This window comes from Ailuropoda melanoleuca, chromosome X (assembly GCF_002007445.2).
Source record: "Ailuropoda melanoleuca isolate Jingjing chromosome X, ASM200744v2, whole genome shotgun sequence".
Classification (NCBI taxonomy): domain Eukaryota; kingdom Metazoa; phylum Chordata; class Mammalia; order Carnivora; family Ursidae; genus Ailuropoda; species Ailuropoda melanoleuca.
Window position 1 is genome coordinate 70,681,214 of NC_048238.1, and position 26,193 is coordinate 70,707,406.

The 26,193-nt window shown below is 42.1% G+C and overlaps 2 protein-coding genes across 3 annotated transcripts; both read right to left on the reverse strand.

Moving 5' to 3' along the window:
- Positions 1-1,668: 1,668 nt before the first annotated feature.
- TCEAL8 (transcription elongation factor A like 8) lies at positions 1,669-3,859 on the reverse strand. 2 transcript variants are annotated; one of them, XM_002930765.4, is made up of 3 exons: positions 3,724-3,859; positions 3,242-3,314; positions 1,669-2,622 (listed from the first exon to the last, which is right to left on the reverse strand). In XM_002930765.4, exon 3 carries the CDS (start codon positions 2,580-2,582, stop codon positions 2,229-2,231), a length of 354 nt encoding a protein of 117 aa, XP_002930811.1. In that variant the 5' UTR covers positions 2,583-2,622; positions 3,242-3,314; positions 3,724-3,859; the 3' UTR covers positions 1,669-2,228. The 2 variants fall into 2 exon arrangements, with proteins under 2 accessions (XP_002930811.1, XP_019649138.1); XM_019793579.2 differs by lacking the exon at positions 3,242-3,314 and having other exon boundaries at positions 3,724-3,841.
- A 16,496-nt stretch (positions 3,860-20,355) lies between these two features.
- Positions 20,356-23,410, reverse strand: TCEAL5 (transcription elongation factor A like 5). The gene is made up of 3 exons (XM_034649595.1): positions 23,278-23,410; positions 21,913-21,980; positions 20,356-21,246 (listed from the first exon to the last, which is right to left on the reverse strand). The coding sequence occupies exon 3, from the start codon at positions 21,217-21,219 to the stop codon at positions 20,599-20,601; it is 621 nt and encodes a 206-aa protein (XP_034505486.1). The 5' UTR covers positions 21,220-21,246; positions 21,913-21,980; positions 23,278-23,410; the 3' UTR covers positions 20,356-20,598.
- Between the last annotated feature and the right edge of the window lie 2,783 nt (positions 23,411-26,193).

Consider the following 26,193-nt stretch of genomic DNA (forward strand, 5'->3'; position numbering starts at 1 on the left):
ACCTAATATTACATTCCTTCGTCTTTTAATCTTGTATTTCTTTATTAAAGGACATCTTTCAAATTTTATGTATTAATCTGTCAGTCTTTTCGTCATTAAAAAGATAAACACAGTTATAGACCTCTACTGTCTGAATTTCAGTAAACATTCTCCAAAATTGTCTTCTAATTAAAGTTTGTATTTGTAATAATGGAAAGCATGCTGTATATACCAGTCATCCTCATGCTGCAATGTGTATCATAATCACCTAGAGGAGCTTGCTGTTACTTCCATAGCTCACCTCCAGTGAGTGAGTCCTAGGGTGGGCCCCAGAAATCAGTATTTTATTATTTTATTTTTTTTAGATTTTATTAATTTGTCAGAGAGAGAGTGCACAAGCAGGGGGAGGGAGAAGCAAGCTCCCACTGAGCAAGGAGCCCCATGAAGGACTTGATACTGACTTGAGCTGAAGGCAGACGTTTAACCGACTGAGCCCCCCAGGGATCCCCAGAAATCAGTACTTTGAAGATGCTCCCCAAGGCGGTTCTAACGCAAGTGATTATGCAAGACTTTGGTGAAACATTTGGAGTGCAGTCTATTTTGTGCACTTTCTTTTTGGAATTGCTTGCCATAATACTAGAGAAATAAAAAACTTGTGGAAGACTATTGAGTCAACAGCAGAATATGGATAACACCAGCTCCTTAGTAACAATTAAATCAAGAAACCAATTAAATATTAAAACATATCTCAGTTAAACACAAGTATGTAGGACTATCAGGAGGAAAAGTTGTTCTGTAGGGGAAATAAATACAATTCCTAATATTTACATATTAGCCTTTCTACTAGCAGATTTATAGTTCATAGTGCCTTTCCAAGTTTTTTTTTCAGTTTAACTGGGGATGGGATAAGGTGAAAGGAACTATTCCCTTAGATCAGTTTCCTCTACTGCTGTGTGCAACTTATGGATATTTAGTCTTCTGAACCAGGGCAGGCCTGCCAGGAGCCTTCACGGATGGATCATCTCACAAGAGAAGGAAGACAAAACCTTAGTCCTTAGACCTAAGGCAACTCTGACCACAGCTTTTTTTTAATTCAAACTTGTACCTTGGCAACTCCCAAAATGGCCTCACCATGTCTGACTCCTACTTAGAGGAGGGGTCCTGGGTTTGAAAACAGAAGAGGCTGTTTTGCTAAGAACCCTGCAAGGCATTGTGGCCCAAGCAATCCTAGAGGAGTCTCACCTGTGTTAAGGGTCACTAATGAAGCAGGGAGGATTCAGAGGACAGAGTGGGGGTTTGACCCACTGGGGACTCCAGGAAAGTGAGTGGGTTTTGGCACCCGAGGACTCCGGTGCACCAGGAGCAGTGAGGGCCAGCAGAGAGCAAAGGACCTAGCAGATGAGGCAGCAGTGCCCAGGTGTGGCAGAAGCCAGGGGAGGAGGGTGGGGCTCGACAGCAGATTGACTGGCATGAAGCCCCCACCACCCTGCCTACTAATGGACTTGTTCCTGAGCACCGGTAAGTCGTGTCAGGGCACTCCCTCAAATAACTGATGCCGTAGTCGGTTGGGGTTCTGCATGCATTGACGGTAACCAAGCACAGCTCATGAACCACCTCCTTTCTTCCTCACAGCAGCCCTGTGAGGCAAATGTTTTCCCCATGAAAAAGATGGAGTCTTAAGCAAGTATATCTGTAATAATTGCCAGTTTTATTCCTCTAGCTAAGAGATCCAGAGGTGACTTGAGGTTTACATTTTTTTAATAGTTCTTCCATCAAGAGTTTAGATGCCCCCATTGCCCTTATAAGCTGGTTGCAAATTATTTAACTCTTACTTATAAAAGTTTTCTTTTTGTGTGTGACATGTGTTCATGAAAAAATACACATAAGCAAAAAGAAAAAAGCTCACGCCACAGAAATAAGCAGTTACGTCTGTATGTACACACACACACAAATTTGGGATTAAATCCTACATATGTGAGCTGATACTAAATATACTGCTTTGTAACCTGTTATGTTTTACTTTACAATATAGAATATATTTTCATGCAAATGTGTGAAACTTTCCAATTGAAAAACGGACCTGGAGAATGGGTCAAAATACAAAATCCAGTGAGATGCTGGTAACAAGGAAACTACCTAAAACAAAATTCCACCAGATGATTTAAGTAAAACGAGGGTCAAAGATACATCAGAGAACGCTAACAGAAAGAAAGCAGGGGCCAGATTTTAACATCAGACAAAAAAAGAATTCAAGGCCTAAAGCACACAGGATAAGGACGGCTGCGTGAATGTCTTTGCTTCCAATGCATCATCACAAACTTGTTTCTTACTCTTCTTATCTCTTCCCTAAGCCTTTCCAACTCATCTACTCCTCTAATCATTTCTTCAGGGTCCAAATGCCTCACAGGAGTGTCCTCTTTAAACCCCTGGCCAGGCTGGGTCAGCCCTCCTCTAAGACTTCCTTCTGCTTCCTGGCTTACACCTTCTTCGGAAGGTTGAGGATTTCCTTCTGCCTCCTGTGGTACATCTTCCGAAGGGCGGTCTGCCTCGGTCTTTGGCATGTTCTGTGGTTTTCCTTCATTTTCTTCACAAGACTTTTGCATGTTGAGTATTTTTCTGTTATTTCTTTAGAATAAATTAATCCTAGAAAACAAGGAAACAAAACAACTAGATGCCAGACAAACAGACCAGCAGCCAAAGTATGGGTTCCCAGAGAGACTGGCCTCTTCTCATTCAGGTCCCTAACAGCCAAAGTTTTCCAACTAGAGAAAGCTAGGTCCTCAGGCTCAGAACTCCCCTGACTCCACCCCTTCCTCCACCTTCCTTCCCTCCCCCTCCGGCTCCAGCTCCATCTTCCCTCCTCCCGCTCCAGCCCACCATTTCCCAGCAGGCCCTGCTTACAGGCCTCTCCTAGCCCAGAAACTGGAGCAGCGCGGAAGCAATTATCCCCCTCCTTAGACGCTGGTCTGCAATATTCCCGCCCTCTCGGGCTTTCCCAGGCCGTCCTGATCTCCCGCCACTCACCTGAGATCCGCTGGTGCAGTCTCTGGCCTCCCCTCCCCCTTCCACGTCTCTCCAGGCTCCCCCGCCCCCGCCCCATTTCCGCTGCAGGCTCTGCAAAGGCCTCCAGCTCTTAATCCGGATGGGGAGAGGTTGTGGCGACCCCAGAATGGGCTTTGGTGTCATCCACGTACTCACACTCACACTCCCACCCCCACCCCTACCCGAAGGGACCTGAGGCAAATTGCACCCTTACACTGACCTGCAGGGATCCAGGGGATTTTCCTGCCTCCTTCCCTCACTCGATTGTGTCGCGCCCAAAAGACCACAGAGTCCTGCAGACCGACAGGAGTGCTTGCTGAGCGAGCAGGCCAGTACCTGAATCACCGGTCCCTATCACGATTCTAGGCCTGGTTCGTCTATAAAGTCCCATGTTCTCATCCTCTCCTTCCTTTTAAGGCAACCCCGCCCTCCCTCCCCCATGCCCACCGGTTCCCTGCAAGCAAGGGAGCGGGAGACGCAAGTGATTTCCCCAAATTGTTTCTGTGTCTCTCTAGGGACCCTCAATTGGCTACCATTCTCCCTCTCCACCCCCACCCCCACCAAAGAGCCCCAAATTTCCTGCACAAAAATGGGAGTTTGGCAGGCTGTAATGTTGGGAAAACAGTGGCGACCCCGCCTGGCTTCTGCTCTCTGGCTCGCAGACCCGAGGTTCCCCAAGGCAGCGCCTGCTTTTATACTCACCTGAAAGGATCCCGGGCACTTTTCTCCTTCTCCAGCAATACGGAGCTGCTCCAGGGAAACAGGCCCTGGACTATAAGGACTTCTGCACACGTCGACTCCTGGTCACGTGAGGGTCGCGTCATCAATGAGCTCCAGTCTTCAGTGACCCCTCCCATTTCACACTGCAGCCCGCCCCTTGCATTCCCTCCACTTGATACTGTCAATCTTTTTTCGTATTTGCCAATCAGAGACAATAGAACTGGTATCTTCTCCCTGCAGTTGCTATTCGCCTTTCTTGGATTGCCAGGGACGATCAGCTTTTAGGGGTTAATCGACCATTTCTCCTTCTTTGGGGAATTATCTCTTTCTCTCTGTGTTTCGAATTTGCCCACCTCCCCTCCTCCCCCAAGACCTACAGTCCACCATTTCCCCAGGAGTCCCACCAAGCATTAAAATGGGCGAAGGTGGTAGATGGGGGGAGGGGTGGGGGTATGGGCGCATAGAAAAGAATGCAGGAGTGAGAGCGTGGAATTTTTTTTACTAGTTCTCTTGAATTTTGTAATGTTTTAAGCATGATATTAAATGATCATGATGTTTTACAATGATTTTTTTAAAAAAAGATGCTACATAATCAATATTTGACACAATATGGAGGACAAAATAGTTTTATCAATTTTTAAGACTGGGGAAAGTTTCCTAATGGCTACAAATGAAATGAGAGTTCTCACAACACGTTGATGTGTTAGAAATTTTTTTTAAATCTTATTAAAAGAGAACCTTTTAAAAAAACTGACTCCCAGATTAATCTGTGCAAAGAAGACCGTTTTTCTCTTGTTAGCAATTTTATATAAGTAATCCACTGCTTTTTCTCTCTCTGGCTGAATTCAAGTTATCAACTGTTAGATGTCGGACCTTTTCAATGATGACTGCTGGATGGCTTCCACTTGGGTTTCAAATAGGCTTCAGAGAGACCTCTTACATCCTCTAGGATCTGATGCCTTGTTAATCAGAGTCTCCAGAAAAATCTGCTTTCCTCAGAGTGAACTTTATTTTGGCACTCAAATAAATATGTTGGAAAATAGCTTTCGTACATTCACAAAGCCCTGAGAAAGGAGAGAGTACCCTGTATCTCACCATTTGGTATGAGGCTAATTAGCAGGTAGAATTTTCATTCATTCATGGCACTCTTGAGATATTCTGGTATCGTTCACTTTGTTCCATTAAAAAAGAGAACTATCAACATGCACAATTGTTATGACCAGAAGCAGAGAGAACATCATTGCTGTAAAAAAAAATTAGTTAAAAGAGGAAAATGATATCCCAACAACCCATAATCCACTGGTACTTGGAAGTGTGTTGTTGCCAGAAATGGCATCCTGGCCAGTGCAGCCAGCTGGAGAATCAGGAGAAGGAGAAAGTGAGGGATCTTTTGTCTAGGATGGTCACGGTGGGATGCGGCAGCCAACAACCAAGGCTGCCATAGGAAAGGAAGGGTTCAAAAAATAAATATTTTTGCTGGCTTAACGTTTTATCATTTATATTTAAGCACGAAGAATTTATCCCACAGTTGAGGGATACATTTTCTATTATTCAAGAGAGTTTTTAATGTAAATATAGCCAATGAATTGTAAGGATGTAATCATTAACTACCACTAAATGTTTCCATTCATTCTTTTCTGATGTCACATTTAATGGAGGACAACTCTGATTTTTAAAAAATTACTATACAACAAAATTGGCCCTTTTCTGTGTGTACAGTTCTGTGAAGTTTAGCAAATGTATAGATTTGTGTGATCACCACCACAATCAGGATGCAGTTCAATCACCTCCCAAAAAAACTCCCTCTTGCTACCCCCTTGTAGTCATATCTTACCTCCTTCTCTGAACTTTGGCAACCACTGATCTATTCCTAGTTCCTATAATTTTGTCTTTTTCAGAATGTTACATAAAAGAAATCTACCACATATCATATTTAGAGACTACTTTCACTCAGCATAATGCCCTGGGAAGTCATTTAAGCTGTTTCATATAGCAATAGCTCATTCTTTTCTTTTTGCTGAGTAGTATTCTGTTATACGGATGTTCCAGTTTATTTGTCCATTTATCTACAGGACATCTAAGTTGTTCCTAGTTTTGAGTTATTATGCAAAGAGCTGCTAGAAACATTTGTGTACAGGTTTAGGACCTTATTGCCTCACGCTTGACTGTCAGGGAAACTCCTTCTCTGACCTATCTGCCTTCAGTGCCTGCCCCTCCCTCTCCAATTTATCTTGCATGTTACCATCAAACTAAACTTTACTCTTCCTTATTCTTAACTTGTTATTTTCCTACTCGAAGGCCTTGGATGGTAACCCCACCATCAGAAAAGTAAATCCTTCTTTACTCATCCTGACATTCAGTATTGATCTGAATTGAACCTGAGGACACATGTTCCCAGCCTTGTCATACACTTCTCTACCGCACCAAAAGGAACTCTCTTTTTTTAAGATTTTATTTATTTATTTGACAGAGAGGACAGCAAGAGAAGGAACACAACAAGGGGAGAGGGAGAGGGAGAAGCAGGCTTCCTGCTGAGCAGGGAGCCTGATGTGGGGCTCGATGTGGGGCTCGATGTGGGGCTCGATCCCAGGACACTGGGATCATGACCTGAGCCAAAGGCAGATGCTTAATGGCTGAGCCACCCAGGCACCCCTCGAAAGGAACTCTTACTCACTGGGCCCTAAGTATTCCTTCTTCTATCTTTGTCCTCACAGGCCATTTTTTTACTTGTGATTGCCCTCCACCTCCTCCTAGATCCTGGTCCCGCTCATTCTTAGGAGCCCAGACTTCATCACCCAGCCTCTAAAGCCACCCCCACCAGAAGTTATCTCTCCCTTCCCTATGCATGCTGCACAACGGTCTGCACCCCTCATATTGCCCTTAGGAAAGGTTGCCTTGTACCTTTGCCCTTTCCTGTGAGTTTAGGGGAAGGGCATATCTAACAAGGCAGATGGTCAGAGGTGGGTTGAAAATGGGGTGTGGGGAGACAGGCTCCAGCTCACATGCTGCTTGAGTGGCTCTTGTAATTTGTAATGGTGCATCTCCCAGAAATCTCAGAGTTTCAGAAGGAGCTGTTTGCAGAGTGACTCACAGATGAAACTTCTTTCTGTCTGCACAAAAATTAGAGCAGAAGTGTCATTGTCCCCTCCTCTCTTATTCAGCCTCTGTGTAGTCGGAGCAACTTTAACACCATTTTTATGGCGCTATCAGTAGAGAATATTGACCCTGTTTTCCTAAATACTCACAAGACAGACATCAGTCACCTCACTGGTACACACCTGACAGCCAGATCATACAGGTCTCTACCTTTATTGTTGTCCCTGAGCAATTTCCGTGCATCAATATAACACTTAGCTACCTTTGAAATTAAGTTCATCACAGTAGCTTTTAAATATAAATCAATTTTTGAAGACAATAGCATTATAGTAAAGTAAAAACTATTTTTAAAACGAAATGAAAAAGGTGCATATATTAATTTTAACAATAAAGACATGAATTCTAGAAAGTAGACACCCTGAGCTTCTGACCCAATCACTGTCCTGTTTTCATGCACCAAGAGGGCACTAGGGATAGCAAAAAAGCCCAACGTCCTTCAGGTGGTATGAGGGGAGAAGACAGGAGGAAGCGTTTTAGCAGCCAGGAGCTCTTATATAAGACTGTGATATCCAGAATATTGTTTTCTATGTTCCCTTTAGAAGTCACTTCCATGGCGTTTTGTTCTGAGGCTCTCTATTCAGCAACTCCTCCCGCATATTTCTTCACTGTTGTTTCAAAGCTTATCCAATAGCAGAGCTTCCTCTCCCTCACTTCTGGAGCATATTCTATATGGGTTGAAAACATCGCTGCCAGCATGGCAAAATCTGCTCTGGATCCAAAGGTTTGGCTGCATAGTGTGGACTCAAGGTGGCCACCACCTAAGATGATTTACCCTTTTGGAGCACAAGTAAACACAACACAGTAGGTCTTTGTTCTGTGGAGGGTAGTGTGCTCCCGTTCTGGTAAGTGGAGCATGAAAACCTGATTTCCAATTAGACTGTCTCTGTTTCAGAAAGTAAACTCTTCCACCATCCCTCCCTACTATGTTCCCTGATATTTGGAAATTTGGCATGGATAAGTTTCAAAAGTGTCACAAACCATTCAGAATAGCACTTGGCCACGTCCAAGCAAGTGAACCTAACTCGAAGCACAACTACTATGATACTTTTCATCTCTTCCAGATGATTTGCCCACTTCCTGAACTCACAGCTAAATGCTACACACATTTGGATTATTGTGGCAAAGGGTTTTGAGTTATCGAGGCATAATGCTTATTACAGATTGCTGTGAACCTAAAATGCTGTGTCATAACCACAGCCATTTCAGATGTCCCCATGGTATCCATGTTGGCTGCCATAATAAGAATCCCTGAGCTGGACTGCTTAGACTTAATATGTGACAGTATGCTTAAAATCCACCCAGCTAGATTCTCTAGATTGCTTTGTGTAATTAAGCCTTGAGATCTGCATCTAGATAGAACCCCTTGCTGGGTTCAGGGGAGGCACACTTGGGCTGTACTAAAGCTCAGGCCAGGCAACTTTTTTCTGTGTCACAAGCTGAGTTGGGGAGAGAGTGCCCTTGCTGTATGCTGAGGTGCTTTTAAAAATTAAATTTATAATGAAAAAGTCTGCGCTGGCCTCTTGATTCTGCCTTGCTTGCCTGTCCTACATTATCCTTTAGACCCTGTACTTTGCCAGCCTAACACTTTCACCCTGTTTTGTTGGCTTTCTACTTTTTATCCCTCACTTATCTGAAAATGCCATCAGCACAAAAACTTTATCTGGTTCAACTTTGTAACCATTCCAATGTTGAAATATTAAGTTGGTGGAAACAATTTAAATTTGCATCGATATGGGAATGATTAAATTATCCATACTGTGGCAATTGTGCAGATAAAAAAAGGAATGAAACAATCATATAGGAGTGACATTGAATTATATTAAAATTATATTTTTTGAGTGAAGGAAGTAGCAGGTGAGTATGTAAAGAATATTGTTTCATGCAATACACATAATAAAAATACACACACACACACACACACACACCTAGTTTATTAAGTAGCTTCAGTTTTCTGGCATAACATGGAATGATTTTATTTTTTTCCAGTAATTGCTGTCAACCACAGTCTGTCAAATTCTCCCTTTCTCACTGAATAATGAATTCGTGTAATGACATTTCAGTTTGTTTCCTCAACTATTCAGTCACTTTCATTCATTAAAAGAGTTTTATTATGGGTTCTTGAAACTCAGCCTGGTGTATTTTTTAAACGTTGTGTTTTGAAATCATTTGAGTTCTAAAGAAGAGTTTTAAAGATAATACAAAGCATTTCCATATACCCTACACCCAGTTTTGCCTAATAATCATGCTACGTTTATAAAAACAAAGAAATTAACTTTTGTGCAATACTGTTAACTAAATTACAGACTTTATTCAGATTTCTCCAAGTTTCCTACCAATGTCCTTTTCCTGTTCCAGGATTCAACCAGGATACAAAGTTGCACTTAGTTAACATGTTTTTTTAGTCTTCTGTACTCTGTGACAGTTTCTCAGTGTTCCGTTATTTTTCATGAACTTGACACTTTTGAAGAGTGAGGTATTTTGTAGAATGTTCCTCAATTTGGGTTTGTCTGATATTTTTTCTCATAATTAGACTGGAGTTAGTGGTTTGGGGAAGAATATCACAGAGGTGAAACACCCTTTTCATCACAATATCAAGGTTACATGATATCAACATGGCTCATCACTGGTGAAGTTAATTTTGATCACTTGGTTAAGATGATGTCTGCTGCATTTCTCCACTTGTAAAGTTATTGTTTTTCCCTTCTGTTCTCTATTTCTTAGAAGCAAGTTACTAAGTTTAGCTCACATTAAAGAGGAGAATTAAGTTCTACCTCTTGGAGGGAGGAGTATCAAAGAATTTGTGGATACATGTTTGAAAACAACCATAGTAAGTAATAAATATTTGGGGCCAGATATAATTTGAAACTATGCAAATATTCTGTGGATTTGCCTGCAGTGATTATTACAGTGATGTTCTGATAGTAAATTTTTATATTACTCATTTCCTTCTGTATTTAATACTTCCAAATTGTTCTGTAAGGAAAATTTATTTGTCCTCCCCTGTCCCATTTATTTATTGATACAACTACTTGTTTCTATCAGTATGACTCATGAATTTTTTAATTAAAAACATTTTTAAGAGGGGGGTGAGGGGCAGAGGGAGAGGGAAAGAGAATCTTTTTTTAAAAGATTTTATTTACTTTTCAGAGAGAGAGAGAGAACACAAGCAGGGGAAGGGGCAGGCAGAGGGAGAAGCAGGCTCCTCCTGAGCAAGGAGCTCGATGCAGGACTGGATCCCAGGACCCCTGGATCATGACCTGAGCCGAAGGTAGGTGCTTAACAAACTGAGCCACCCAGGTGTCCAGGAAAGAGAGAATCTTAATCCATACTGGGTGTGGACTCCAACATGAGGCTCCCTCTCACAACCCTGAGATCATGACCTGAGCCCAAATCAAGAGCCGTACGCTCAACCGAGTCACCTAGGCACCCTTAATGAATTTTTAAATCTTTGAGGTTATAATTCAATACGATCATTATTTGGTTTTTTGCCCAGATTATTCCAGCCTTGGCCACTAGGGGGTCTTCCAGGTTGGCACACCCTCATCCTTTTTCTGCTTCCTTGCTTTCTGGTACTACAAGATGTTCCAGATTCATCTTGTATTTTCCTTTTCCTTTCTTTTTTTAAAATATTTTATTTTATGGGGCGCCTGGGTGGCACAGCGGTTAAGCATCTGCCTTCGGCTCAGGGCGTGATCCCAGCGTTCTGGGATCGAGCCCCACATCAGGCTCTTCTGCTATGAGCCTGCTTCTTCCTCTCCCACTCCCCCTGCTTGTGTTCCCTCTCTCGCTGGCTGTCTCTATCTCTGTCAAATAAAAAAAAAAAACAAAAAAAAAATAAAAATAAAGTAAGTCACACCATGACTCTTTTTAAAAAAATAAATAAATAAATAAAATATTTTATTTTATTTATTTAACAGAGAGAGACAGCCAGCGAGAGAGGGAACACAAGCAGGGGGAGTGGGAGAGGAAGAAGCAGGCTCCCAGTGGATAAGCCCGATGTGGGGCTCGATTCCAGGGCTCCGGGATCATGCCCTGAGCCGAAGGCAGACGCTTAATGACCGAGCCACCCAGGCGCCCCTGTATTTTCTGTTTTTCAACCCAATAATCAGATATTTCTCCAAGCAGTCTTGGTTATTTTATTGGATAATCATATTTAGTAATTAAGATCTGAATGCAAGGTATTTGTGTTGCTACTGGAGTGTCATTGTTTCTAGGACTTCTCAGCTGATAGAGCAAGGAGATGTATGTATGCTAAATATGGCTTGTCTAAAGACATACCTACGTTTATTTATTGTGTCTGTATCTCTCTCCTTGTCTCTCCCTCCCTCCCTCTTCCTTCCCCCCACATAAGTTCATACTTATACATGTGACTCATCCATTATGACAGGTATCCATTTAGCTTTCTCTCCATTTAGTACTTTTAGTTAAGTACTCTCTACGCCTGGTGGGACACAAACTCACAACCCCAAGATCAAGAGTCACATGCTCTTCTGACTGAGCCAGCCAGGCTCTCCAATCTCACCACTTTTTTTTTTTTTTAAGATCCTACATACTTATTTCAGAGAGGGAGAGAGAGCATGTGTGAGGGGGCAGGTGAGTCAGGGAGGGACAGAGGGAGAGGAAGAGAGGGAATCTCAAGCAGACACTCCATTGAATGGGGAGCCCCATGTGGGGTTCAATTTCATGACCCTGAGATCATCACCTGAGCCAAAAACAAGAGTCAGACACTTAAATGACTGAGCCACTCAGGCACCCCTCCACTTATTTTTAACTTCTATCTCTGACTGTGAGAAACCTGGTTCTCCTTATATATGATTTATTTACTTATTTATTTAACCTTAGTATATAGTTAAAGTAATTTCAGAATTGTTATCATGTATCCCTGTAAGAAACAAAATTTCCCAACCAGAGCACAGAATTTATGTACAGCTCTTTCTGTCCTGAGCTTTATAACATACAGCCAAAACACTGTTTTCTAAAGCAACTTGGTAAGCTCTTCCCCCTTCCCTTTCAGTGAGGGAAGGGCATGCATCTATTATACAGTGGCTCAGGTTTTCATGACATATATATTTTTTCATCCTTTTGCTTTCAATCTATTTGTGAATCTAAAGTGTGTCTCCTGTAAACAGCATAGAGTTGGACCTTTTTAAAATTCCATCTGACAATCTCTGCCTTTCATTAAGTTGTTCAATTCATTCACATTTAATGTTATTGTTGATATAATTGGAATTATTTCTGCCAATTCATTTTTTGTCTGTCATATGTCTCATGTATTTTTTGTTCCTCTATTCCTCCTTTCTTTCTTTTTCCTTACATTAATTGAATATATTTTAATGAAGGATTTTAATTTCTTTAATGATGTTTTCATTATATATTTTTGAGGTATTTCTTTTGTGATTGTCCTAGGACTTGGCATTTACATCTTGACTTACCAAGATCTATTTCATATTTATATTAACTAAATTCCAGTAAGATATAGAAACATCATTCCCATACAGTTCTATTCCCTTTTTCCACTTATTGTGGGAATATTGTTATACATATTACATCAAAAAATGTTATAAGCCTATCCATTGTTGTCATTATTACTTTACATAACTTTGTGTCTTTTATGGAGGATGAAAAATGAAGGATAGCAAGTATATATCCATAGAATTATGTTAGTCTTCTTATTTATCTGGCTCTCTTCATTTCTTCAGGGATATTTTAGTTACCTTATGGATTTGCCCCCACCCACCTCCTTTGTGCTTTTATTGGCAGATACATTTCTGTTCTATATGTTATAGACTCAAATAACACATGGCAAATGTATTGTTTTAAACAGTTGCTTTTCAAAATCGGTTAAGAGAAGGAAAGGGAAAAAAATGCATTTGTACTGTCTTTTATAATTACATAATTACCTGTATGTGTGCTTATTTTTTCATGGATTCAAATTACTCTCTGGGGTTATTCACTTTCAGAACTATAGGACTTTCTTTTGTATTTTTGGTAAGGTGGGTATGTTAGCAACAGATTTTTTTCTTTCTTTTTTTTTAATCTGAATACGTCTTTATTTTGCCTTCATTTTTGAAAGATATATTCGATGAATACAGGATTGCTGGTTAACAGTTTGTATCTTTGAGCAATTTGAATATGTTGTCCTCCTTCCTTCCGGCATCCATTGTTTTGATGACAAATTAGCTCTTAATCTTATTTAGGTTCTTTTATAAGTTAGGAGTCATTTTTCACTTGCTGTGTTCAACATTTTCTCCTTGTCTTTGGTTTTCAGCATTTTTACTATGCTGTGTGTGTTTGCCAGTCGCTTGCATGTGTCCTACTTGAAATCCACTGAGCTTCCTGGATATGTAGATGAATGTTTTTTATTAAATTTGGGAAGTTTTCAAACGTTATTTCTTTGAATTATTTTCTACTCCTTTCCCTGTCCTTTTGGTATTCCCATTACATGTATGGTTGGTATGATTAAGAGTGTTCCATGTTTCTCTGAGACTCTGTTCATTTTTCATTTTTCTCTCTCTTCTTTAGAATCGTAGGCTTCACAAATTCTTTCTCCTGCTAGCTCAAATCTACTGTTGAGCTCCTCTCATGAATTTTTTATTTCAATCTCTACTTTTCAGAATCTCCACTTGTTTCTTTTTATACTATTTATCTCTTTATTGATTTTTTTCTACTTGATGTAATATTGTCATCATACCTGCCTTTACTTCTTTAATCACAGGGGTTTTTTTCATTCTTTGAATATATTTATATTGAAGTTTTTGTTAAATTTAACATCTGGTCACTCCCACAGACCTGCTTTGTTGCCTGCTTTGTTCCTCATATATGGGCTTACTTTCCTGGTTCTCTTCATGTCTTGCAATTTTTTCAGATAATCGATTTTAGCAACTTTGAGTACTGGTTTTTTTCCTCTGGGGCTTATTAAAATTGTTGTTTGCTTGTTTGTTTAGTGACTGGCTATTTTAGTCATGTCCATTTCTTCCCTGCTATGTGAAACCTCTTATGTTGCTCCGGAAAGAGCACAGCATTGGGTATGCCCACAGTCACCATGAGATGAAAGTGCTTTTGTCAGTCCTCTTCCCTGTCTCTTTCCCTGAACACACTTAACTGTTAAAGCTCCACTAATAGCTAGTTGATTGTCTGTTGTTTTTGAAAATGCACTGGGACATAAATTACTTCACAGATTCGTGGTATGACATTTGGTCTTCTTTTCAGAGATAGAGATAAAACTCTACTTAGCTGTCTCTTTCCCTACTTCTCTGGTAAACTAGCTGGCCTGACATTTAGTTATATCTCTAATTAATCTACTGGCCTCCTCTTAATTGCATTTCACCACAATCTTCATGTTTTTATAGTGCTTTTAGCCTTCAACTTCTCTATACTGTGTGACAGTTCCTTTGGAAAGAGATTGGGTTCTCTGTTTCAAAGACTGCCTCTCCCACTAGGAAGAATCTCTGTTACAAAGCTCTGGAGCTAGGGATGGACACAGTGGCACAGTTCTCTCTAAGTGATACTCCTGCTTTAGGATCTGTGCATTTGACTGGGGATGCACAGTACCTTCAAGTCTTTTTGGCTTGCCTCTCCCAGGCAATTGGGGCCCCAGTATTCTTAGCGCACTGTGCTGGAGGGAGAGCTTCTTTCTGATAAATGAGGACTGGGCAGAAGGGAGCCCCCACCTTTCATCTACACTCACCCCGAACTTAGCCTGAGCAACAGATAACTCAAGACAGGATGAGAAATTCCATCTCTCCCGAAAAGATAATGTGACCCTTATGGATGTGAACTGAGGCGAGGAGACCTGTGCTCTTAGCTGTTCCCTGTAGGCGTGTAGTTTCCATCATGCTGAGCTGGGAGGTGGGAAGGAAAGAGAAAATCTTGGTTAAAATGTCACAGATCCTCATTGTTCTTATTGTTTTAGTAGATTTTCTTTTTTTTTTTTTAAAGATTTTATTTATTTGACAGAGATAGAGACAGCTAGCGAGAGAGGGAACAAAAGCAGGGGGAGTGGGAGAGGAAGAAGCAGGCTCATAGCAGAGGAGCCTGATGTGGGGCTCGAACCCATAACACCGGGATCACGCCCTGAGCCGAAGGCAGACGCTTAACCGCTGTGCCACCCAGGCGCCCCTTTAGTAGATTTTCTTAAAGAAATATGGCTTTTTTTTTTTTATTTTGGGATCATTGTTTGCCCTGTGAACTCAGTTCTTTGATGGTTTTAAGAAAAATTGCTATTTTGCAGTTTATCCAACTTTCTTTCCTGTTGTAGTGTGAGTGCCATTCTTTTCACCTCTCCATTTGGAGCTGAAACCAAAAATTGTCTTGTTCATTTACAAATTAAATAACATTTGATTTAAAGTTCCTTTTGGTTCCCGTAAGCAGTACAAACTTGTTTGCTCTAGTGGCTTGCAGTGGACAGGGAGTTGGGGCCTATTCTCAGGAACATTCATTTCCTTACCCCAAAAGCATTTACTGAGTTTGGGAAGATAGTGAGGGAGAAACAAAGTAGCTATCTTTTATTATATGACTGTCCTTAGCAACATGGATCATTGTTGACTCATTGTGAACAGGCGATAGGCTCAGTAGTCTCCAGTGACAGGAACTCTTCATTTTCAGTCATAAAGCTTTGTTTTTTCCCCTGCCCTCTTTCCCTTTGTAGTTTGAAGGAAAATTTTGTAGGGGTGGAAATTAACCTCCATACCATAGAACTTAAAAGCATCGCTCCCTTTCTGAGCCTGCTACAACTGGATTTGACCAGATAATTTGAGTTTGAAGTAGAAAGGTTAAATTTTTCTCTCAGAGTCCCGTGAAATAGCCCCAGAGCAATAAGGGTGCGGATGCAGTTAGGACAATCACCCAAGCACCCTTGAGCAGACTCCCAGAAGGGCCTTGATTGCGCCTGGGCCTCTTTTGGTGGTTTTGTGGTGACATCAGTTCTGTACCTGCCTGGTACAGGACTTCTGATGTTTGAGTCATCCTAGGCCCAAAAGTATAGGAGACCCCAGGCAAAGGGGGCTTAAAAAGGCATGTCATCCTCCAACTCAAGGAGAATACCTACATGTACTATAGGCATAGCCCATGACTTGGGGTCATGGCAGTCAAGCTGTGAATTGGCATTAAATGCCTTTTAAAGGCAGTAGTAATGGAGGAAGTAATGCCATTCCAAGCATTGCTCTTTAGGTCTGTCATCTGAAGAAATATTACCACTATTCTGACATCTTATTTTTTTAGAAGATTTTATTTATTTATTTGTTGGGGGGAGCACAAGCAGGGGGGAGCAGCAGGTAGAGGGAGAAACAGGCTCCCCGCTGAGCCAGGAGCTGATGCGGAACTCGATCCCAGGACACTGGGATCTTGACCTGACCTGAAGGCAGATGCTTAACCAACTGAGCCATCCAGGCGTCCCTATTCTGACATCTTAAAGGATTGGTTGGTTAATAGGGTGAAGATAAAATTCAAATCCTTCTGTTTAGGAAAGCAAGCTAGTTAAGGATCATTGCCTTAGAGCCAGATAAACCTAGGTTCCAATATAGGCCCTTCCCTTTATTGGTGTGTGACCTCGCATAAATCACTTACACTCTTTGAGACTCAGTTCAGTCACCTATATAGAAGGCATAATAACACCTCTCTCAGAATTGCTCGTCAGAATTAAAGAGCTAGAAATACGAAAAAAATGCACAGTGAACAATAGTGATCTATATCACTTCTAGACCACAGTGTGGATAAATGAGTGTGAGATCTCCATGTACTCTTTTCCTCTGTTGCAGTGGTATCATATTCAGTCTGGATCTCTGGGAAACTAGGGAGAGCAGAACCTCATCATTCCCAATTCTCATGAAGTTTGAGAAATAAACCTTTGTTGTGTTAAGCCACTGATGTTTTGGGGTTGGTAGCTATCCTAGCATAAGCTTAACATAAGCTTAGCCTGACCTGACAAATGCACAAATGGTCCTCAGAGTTAAACAACAGAATCACTGGAATGCTTGTTACAATACACAATAGATACGATAAAGCTATACTGGGCGGCAGGCAATAGATGTGGGGATTGTGATGGTAAGAGAGAACTACTCAATTATCGTATCAGAGAGCCAGTGGATAATGACAAAAGTTAACAAGTCAGGAAATAGCAGTTACAAGTCATACATCTGATAAGAGACTTGTGTCCAGAGTAAACAAAGAACCCTTACAACTTGACAGTAAAAAGACAACCAACCCAATTTTAAAATGAGTCAAGGATTTGAATAGACATTTCTCCAAAGAAGATATACAAACGATCAATAAACACATGAAAAGATGCTCAACATCAGGCGCCTGGGTGGCTCAGTTAAGCATCTGCCTTCAGCTCAGGTCATGATCCCAGGGTCCTGAGATCGAGTCCCGCATAGGGCTCCCTGCTCAGTGGAGCCTGCTTCTCCCTCTCCCTCTGCCTGCCTTTCCCCCCAGCTTGTGCTCTCTCCCTCTCTCTGTCAAATAAATAAATAAAATCTTAAAAAAAAAGAAAGAAAAGAAAAGATGCTCAACATCATTAGCCATTAGGAAAATGCAAATCAAAACCACAATAGGATTCTGCTTTATACTAAGATGGCTAGAATAAAAAATACAGGCAATGACAAGTGTTAGAAAGGATGTGGAGAAGTTGGAACACTTGTACACTGTGGATGGGATTGTTAAAACGCCACAGTTGCTTTGGAAAACAGTTTGGCAGTTCTTCAAAAAGTTTAACATAGAGTTAACGCATGACATAGCAATTCCGCCCCTAGGTATATACCCAAGGAAATAAAACACGTATTTAAATGCAAAAAGTTAACACTGCTGTACGTTATGTATGAATGTTGTTAAGAGAGTAAATCCTGTTAGTTCTCATCACAAGGAGAAATTTCTTTTCTTTTTATCGTATCTATGTGAGATAATGGGTATTAACTAAATTCATTGTGGTAATTATTTTACAATATATGTGTTTTATGTACAATATATATTATATGTATATCAATCCATACTCTGTACACCTTAACTTATATAGTAATATATGTAAATTATATTTCAATAAAACTGGAAAAAATTTTAATTTTAAAAAACAAAAAATTGAAAAAATATTTTTCTTCTTCCAGCAGAAATGAATAACTAGCATGTCAAATACTACACATCTGTGTTTACTTTAAAACAAACAAAAGTCAAGTACGTTAAATTTAGAGTGCCTTTTCATAGAGGGAATCAAAGCATACAAATGAAGTTAAAGCAACTTGGGAGGCACCTCTGGGTGGCTAAGTCAGTTAAGCATCTACCTTCAGCTCAGGTCATGATCCCAGGGTCCTGGGATCAAGTCCAACATCGGGCTCCTTGCTCAGTGGGGAGCCTGCTGCTTCCTCTGCCTGCCACTCCCCCCACTTGGGCTCGAACTCTCTCTCTCATTCTCTTTCTGACAAATAAATAAATAAATAAATAAATCTTTTAAAAAAATTAAGCAACTTTGGACATAATCATCAGCATGCACTATGGTTATCTACATAATAAACTAAAGCAGAGCTATCATTTCTGTACTTGTAAATATTATATTTTGTCTTCTCCATAGTTTATTTTAAAAGGCAAAAATAAACATGTACAAGAATTTTTAGTACTGATATACACTACAATGTGGATGAACCTTGAAAACTTTATGCTACATGAAAGGCTGTGAATTGTATGATTCCATATATATATAATGTCTAGAATACACAAATCTGTAGAGACAAAGTAGGTCAGTGCTTGAGTGCTTGTTAGGTGCGGTGGGGGGAGAGAATGGGAACACCATTATATGCTAATAGGTATGAGGTTTCTTTTCAGGGTGATGGAAATATCCTGGAACTAGATAATGATGATGGTTTCAGAGCTCTGTTATACTAAAAACTACTAAATCGTACCCTTTAAAAGGGTGAGTTTTGTGGTATGTGAGTTATATTTCAATCAAGCTGTTTAAAAAAAGAAATAGCAGCATAAACATATTATTCAGAAATACGGAAGTAAATACTAGAAAAAGCCAAAAATATTTATGGTAGTTGCCTTTGGAGGATGAGGATGTGGAATGGCAAGGCAGACTTAAGTTTTTAATAATAAATTATTTTGCAGTATTGGATTTTAAAATTTGTTACAGGTATCCATTTGATAAAAACAAAAATTTGCTAAAAACAAAGGGCACACACACACAGGCATTTTGAGGACAAGTCAAAAAAGATTCTGATATACTAGGTCTGAGATGGGAACCAGGATTCCGAATTGCTGACAAGGTAACTAGGTGATTTTAATGCAGGTGGTCTTCTGGAAGCTAGCAAACTTTGAGAAACACTACCATATCCAATGTTAAAATCATGAGCAATGAATTTTCATATTACCTGTCTCCTGTTGTGTTCCTTTTGGAGTGGCAAGCCTCAGTTGCTGAAGAATGATTTTATGTGCTCAGGGCTACATATTCAATCAGGGACAGAACTGGACCAAGAGATGAGGCCTTCTGACTTGATAATTTATATATTGTATTCTATGTTGTGGGTACCAAAATCAGTGAGATAAATTCCTTGCTTTGAAAACAGCAAGTCTAATGGCATAATTATGTCTGAAAAATATATTACTTAAAACTTTCCAAAGCATTTTCCCACATTTCCTGGCAGGATTAATAACACTACAGTACAACATGAGAAAAGACATCTTCTCCACACTTCAGCAGGGAACATAGAGGGAATTCAACTCAGCAGAGACTCTAGGGAAATCAAAGGGGTTTTGTTACCTTGAGGATTCCAGCCCACCACCAGCACTGGGGCCCTTTGAGGGGGTGTAGGACCCATGAGAAGATGCACAGTGCACATCAGACATAGTATTACCCAAGGTAAAGTGGCACCCACCTCTTAGCTTCCAGGACTTATTCCTGGACACCAGTGAGATTTCCTTCAGCCCTCCCCCAAACATCTGACAGAGTTCTGGCTCTGCTAGTACAGGGCAGAGGGTAGGAGCCAACCCAACACAGCTCACACACATTACCTCATCTGATCTTCTCCATAGCCCTGGAGGAGAAGTTTTATCCCCATTTCACAGATGGTAAGACTGTTTGTTACAGCAGTGGATCTGTAATCACTGCCGGGCTGATTCCTCCAGCATCGAGTCCCAGAGGCGATAGAGTTTTACACATCATTTCACATCCAGACAACAGGAATTTTAAGTGTCTCCACTGCCTTCGTAAACTTACTGAACTGTTATTTTGATTGCTTGGTATGTATTTTCCCATTTTGAAAATCTTTTATTGTTTACTTTACGACAAAAGTAATCTATGTTTTTTTAAGGAAAAAAAGCAGATGAAAGAAGATAATCTCTTCCATTGCCACTACACAGAGAAAACCACCATTTCTCTTTTGATCTACTCAATTTCATAGTTTCCCCTACTCATGGATGTATTATGTAACTATTTTTTTTTCAAAAACGGGCTGATGCATATATGTAGTTCTGAAAACTTTTTTTATTAATATTTTACAATGTACCATGAACATCTCTCTTCCATGCATACGGGCGGAAGTCCCCTACTGAAAGACAGAGTGCTGCAGGTGGGTCAAAAGGCTGCTGGTAACCGAGAGAGTGACACCTAAAGCAACGTATCAGCATAAGGTTAAAGCACATAGCCTGGCAAATGCCTGCCAGGGAAAGCAGGGTTGGCAATATTCTCATCAGAGAGATCAGAATTAAAGGCCAAAGGCATTAAAGATATGGAACATCTTCTAAGTCCTTCTGGCCCCTACCTCCACCCCTCACTCCCCTGACACCCCGCTGCCCCCTTGGGGCAAACGGATCCGGTACATCTCTTTGCATCCAATGAAAACCACCCATTTTCTGTTTTTTCCTTAGCTCTTCCTGAGCCCTTGACATATCTCCACATTCTCTCATCATCTCCTCACTGCCCAAGTGCCTTTCCTGTAAGTTCTCCTGATAGTCCTTGGGGGAATCGTCCGTTCCCCTGTCCGTTTTTCTTTTTGCTTTCCTGGGCACGTAATCTTCAGCCGGGCGCTTTTCGGCAGCCCGTGGCTCACCCTCGGGCTTTGCCAGGGATTCTGGCTTGCCCTCACCGTGTGGTTTTCCCTCATCTTTGGACTTGCCCTGCTTTTCTTGCTTTCCCTCATCTTCTGGTTGTCCTTCATCATCTGGCTGCCCCTTATTCTGGAGCTTTCCCTCATGCCCTGGCTTCTCCTCCACTTCCAGCTTTTCTTCCTCATCTGATTTCCCTTCATCTTCTGTATCGACTTCATCTTCTGGCCTTCCTTCATTTTCTAGGTTCCCTTCGTTTTCTGGCTTTCGTTCATTTTCTTTGTAGATCTTTTCCATGTTGAGATTCTCTCTCCTTTGCCTGTCCTAGGAAATAAAAAGGAGGACTCAGATTGGGGAAAACAGAGCTTGAAAATAATTACCTTTTATGATTTAGGATTTTCCTCACCCCATCCCGAATTACAGGTGCACTCCCACCCAGACATTTTTTCCTTTCCTTCCCACTTCACACATGTTTACATGATAACACCCTTACACAAACTCCCACAGGTGCTTCTTTCTCTATTTAAGTGGGGTGTGCTGAGAAGTGTGTAAGAGCAGCTTTGTCCCTAAACTTTGCTCTGGCGTTAGCTATGCCTGTGACAATTTTAAGTGCATAGTCCCGACTTACACTGACCTGTAGGAATCCTGGCCAGTTGCTTTTTTCCCTTGTCTGCAGTTTTAAGACTTCTAGAACCGCAGACACAATAGAATAATGGCCACTTCTCAGATTTCAGGGCTACTCTAATACCTTCAAGGGGTTTCACAGAGGCCAGGCTTCCTGTCTCTCACTTCCTTGTTCTCCCCTCGGTCCTCAACAGCCATAAAGCACCGTGTTTCTTCCCTGAGAGTCCTGACTGAGGCCACGTATTCTGAGACTGCAGTAGGGTGGCCTGGAGGAGGGTTGGCAGGTAGTGGCCTCCTCAACTTCTGCTCAAGCTTAAGTCATTCTTACTCCCAGGGGTTCCAGGACAGTTACTTTCTCCCACTGACCTGCACTGGTCCTGCAGGTCTTTTCCTCTCTTGTCTGGGTTGGTGCCTACAACCACAGACCTGAAGACCTGTGGAGAGACAGGAGACAGGGTGAAGGAAAGGTCGAGAAGTGAGTGACTGGCAACTGGGACTCTGATTCTTGTCACACTATAGTTGTCCAAACTTTCCTAAATCCCGCCACCCCCTTGCCCTTCCCCTTGCTTCTGTGATCCTCACTCTATTGCACCCCTTAACAGTCTCCATTTTTCTACCACTGGGCAGTGGCAGAGAAAGTTTACTTCCAAAAGGTTTCTATGTTTCTGAATCCTCCTCCCAAATTTCTTTCTCCCTTGTTCTTGCACAAAAATGAGGGAGGTCCAGGACAGTGATGTTCAGAAGCCAGATCCTGCTGTACTCAGTTATCTGCCTTCCAAACCTCCCCCTCCAGGGTGCCCAGGTAGCACAAAACCCATCATGTCTCTGAAAATGGTGACGAGAGAGTCGGGGGCAGGGCAGAAATGTCCAGAGCATTCCTGACACCCCTTGCCTCTCCACATACACAGAAATACCAGGTTTTCCAACAATGCAAGAAACAAATTATTTCCAAATTCAGTAATCATTTTGGCTCATGGTATCTTCGCTCAGTCCTCCCTAGTTCAGAAGCCACTCCTCCGCAAAAGGGAGCTGGTCTCCAGACCGAACCTCTGTCCCCCTCCCTTGCAACACCTCCCCCCTCCCCCCCCCACTTGCAGCCCACCATTTCCGGCTCCAAAATGGACGGAAGGTGAGGAAAAGATGCAGATAGCGCAGGCCCTCCCCACCTCGGGTTCACAGGCTGTGCCCTCTCCCGCTGCCCTGCAGAGATCAGGCCATTTCCTCGCTATCGCCGTCCCCTTCTACCGGCCCTCTCCGTCAGAGAGATAGCCTACCTCCTAGGAGACCCCAACGGGTACCCATTCTCAACCCCTGGTCCCTCTCCATCTCCTCCCGCCAAGCCCTCCGTTTCTTGCACCAAACATATGGCCATCGGGGAAGGAAGGGGTAGAGAGAATCCAGTCCGGGACCCGCTCTGGTCTTTGCCCTCTGCCACCCCCCACCCCAGGGGTCCGCAGGTGCCTGTGGATTTGTAGTCATTCCAAAGAGATGCCTCCTTCTCCTCCCATTTCTTCCTGCCATAAGCCCACACTTACCCAGGGAAATAAGAGATGGTACCCAGATCTCTCCCCCAACACTCATACAATTTCCTGCGCCAAAATGAATGGGGGTGAGAGGGGGTGGCATCTGGAAAGCAGACCAGATCCTCTGTAGCCTCTGCCAGTTACCACCCCTATCCCAGCGCACCGCCCCCCCCCCCCCCCCCCCGCTTCTCCTCCAGCTTGTACCTACCTGCAGGGCTCTAGGGCAGTTGCCGCTCTGTCCCTCAGTCTGAAATCTTTCTCCACGGAAATGGGGAGCTGGTACCTGGAGGAGAGGGACTTCTGCACACGTCGGCTTCTGATCACGTGAAGGAAACGTCACCAGTGGGCTCGGGTCCCTGGTTTCCCTCCCACCAGCAGAAAGTGCGTCAGGAGCCAGCCCACTTCTTCCCTTCACTAGCCCGCTCCCGCCTCGCAGTGCTGAAGTCCCCTTCTCTCACGGCTTTTTTTTTTTTTTTTTTGGTCTTTCCTAATCCCACAGGTCAAATGTGGCCCCTTCTCCCTGTGGTATGTGTTTGTTCTATCTTATCAAGGAAGGGCTACATCTCCTAGGGCAACTGGCCATTGGTACATCTCTGAGGAATTTTTTCTTTCTCTTCTTTGATCTCAAAGCACCTACCCCCTCAATCTACTTCTCCACTCAGCCACTGATGTTCATTTCCTCTCTCCTCCAGACCTTCACACAATAGGTACATGGTGGATTGGCAGGCAGGGAAGCAGATAGCTGAAATGGGGACTTTATTTGCTCCTAAATATTTTTTCCAGTTTTATTTAATTTACTCCCCCTCAGCATGGGTTATTTTTATAAGCAAAAAAATTAAATAAACCTATTTTCATTTGGGGCAAAGAATGTGTTTAAGATAGAACCCCCCCAACAAGATTCCAAAATTAAGTTCATTGCATTAATTTTCACTATATAGAAAATGGATTCAGTTAGCTACACACAAAATATTTTTCTTAATTTTCATAAATAGGTAGTTCTGTCATGTTCTACTAACAATACATGTGTTTATTGTGCCCAAACAATCACTGAGTGTTAAGTAGACTTGCTGGAATCTGATGGCAGACACAGTATCAATCTTGAAAATTTGGCCCATGGCTATCTTCTTTCAGAGATTTAGCTGTTGTGCAAAGGCAGCTGAGGATCTGAGGGATGCAGACATGGTCTGATTTTTCCTGTCCTTTCAAGAGGGGAGGAATATGCAATTTCCAGGCCCCTTCTCACCTTCCAGAGGCTCTCATCCTTTGCATACAAGCACCTGACTATTGCTCACTCTAAAACATACGCGGAGAGATGACCAAGGTGTCAGGAATGCTCTGGACATTTCTGCCCTGCCCTCGACTCTCTCGTCACTATTTTCAGAGACATGATGGGTTTTGTGCTACCTGGGCACCCTGGAGGGGGAGGTTTGGAAGGCAGATAACTGAGTACAGCAGGATCTGGCTTCTGAACATCACTGTCCTGGACCTCCCTCATTTTTGTGCAAGAACAAGGGAGAAAGAAATTTGGGAGGAGGATTCAGAAACATAGAAACCTTTTGGAAGTAAACTTTCTCTGCCACTGCCCAGTGGTAGAAAAATGGAGACTGTTAGGGGGTGCAGTAGAGTGAGGATCAGAGTAAATGTCTTTGGATTCTTCCCTCCCTCCCCCAAATTCCCACAGAAGTTAGTCAACCCCAGCAGAGATGGAATGCTGTCCTGACAATTGGAAACCAGAACAAATCCCTTCCATACCCCTGCAGCAGAGGGTTTCCATAAAGCCCAGAGAAGTGATGGCTGAAGGGAGAGCCTCCATGCTTGGCTGCTCTCTGCCCTTATTCACAGTGCCCAGGGAAGCTTCTCTGACCCCGTCTGCTGCCGACCACTAGACTTAGGAGGTGCAGCCTGATGGATTTCTCAACTCCAATATCTTCACCTTCAGGGCACCTAGGAGGAGCCTAGTCACTCTGCAGGATTGCTGCCTCTCAGTCCCTACCCACCGTTGTGCCCTCTGAGTCAGATTTGTTTCGGTGTCTAAGGAAGTCTGACATGCTGACTGTACTGATTGACCTAGACCAGGTGTTCTCAACTGAGGAAGTCTGCGGACCCCCTGCAATGATATGCAAGTTTGCATATGTTTAGAAGATAGTAGAGTAGGTACACTTGTGAAAAGATCTGTACCCTAGGAACCTGAGAAACCCTGACACATGAGCAGATTGACATCCTGAAGAAGCAGAAGCTAAGGGTAGAGAAAAGGCAGAGGAGATGGAGAATAAGCTATTTGGGAGTGAGATAGAAAAAGGAAGAAACAAATAGCAGGTGAGCTATGTCAAAGGGAGAGAGCACTATCTCCTTGGGTTCCAGCGTTCTTAACTAGAGAATCCTCTGAAACCCCTGGAATTATATTCAAAATGATGTGTGTGTGTGTGTGGGTGGGTGGTTGGGGGAGAGATGAGATATGTACTTTGTTGCTGGGTGTATGCATTAGCCTAGGATCAGATCCATTGGTATCATTGGATGCTCAGAGGGGTATGCGATATAAAGGATGTGAAGGTGAACTGGCCTAGAGAACATAGTTATATACATGTTTTTTCAAATAAGACTATATTTTAGGAGACATTAACGTAACATAAAACTTAGCCATTTTAAAGTGTACAACTGAGTGACATATAGTGCATTCACGATGTTGGGAAACCATTTCTTCTATCTAGTTCCAAAACATTTTCATTAACTCCGAAGGAGACCCCATACCCTTTACTACCAATTTTTCCCTTCCTCCAGTCCCTAGCAATGACTAATCTGCTTTGTCCCCATGGAATTACCCATTTTAGATATTTTATATAAATGGAATCATGCAATATGTGACCTTTTATGTCTGGCTTCTTTCGCTTAGCATGTTTTCAAGGTTCATTCACATTGTAGCATGTATAGTATTTCATTCCTTTTTATGGCTGAATAATATGTCATTATATGCTCATATTGTATTTTGTTTATCCATTCGAACATTGATGGATATTTGGGTTGTTTCACATTTCAACCATTGTAAATGCTGTCTTAAACACTTCTGCATAAGATTTTGTGTGGATGTACATTTTTATTTCTCTTGGGTATATATCTTAGAATGGAA

What these genes read in the sequence shown, in the direction of transcription:
- TCEAL8 (XM_002930765.4), bottom strand. Translation starts at nt 2,582, where the DNA reads ATGCAAAAGTCTTGTGAAGAAAATGAAGGAAAACCACAGAACATGCCA.
- TCEAL5 (XM_034649595.1), bottom strand. Translation starts at nt 21,219, where the DNA reads ATGGAAAAGATCTACAAAGAAAATGAACGAAAGCCAGAAAACGAAGGG.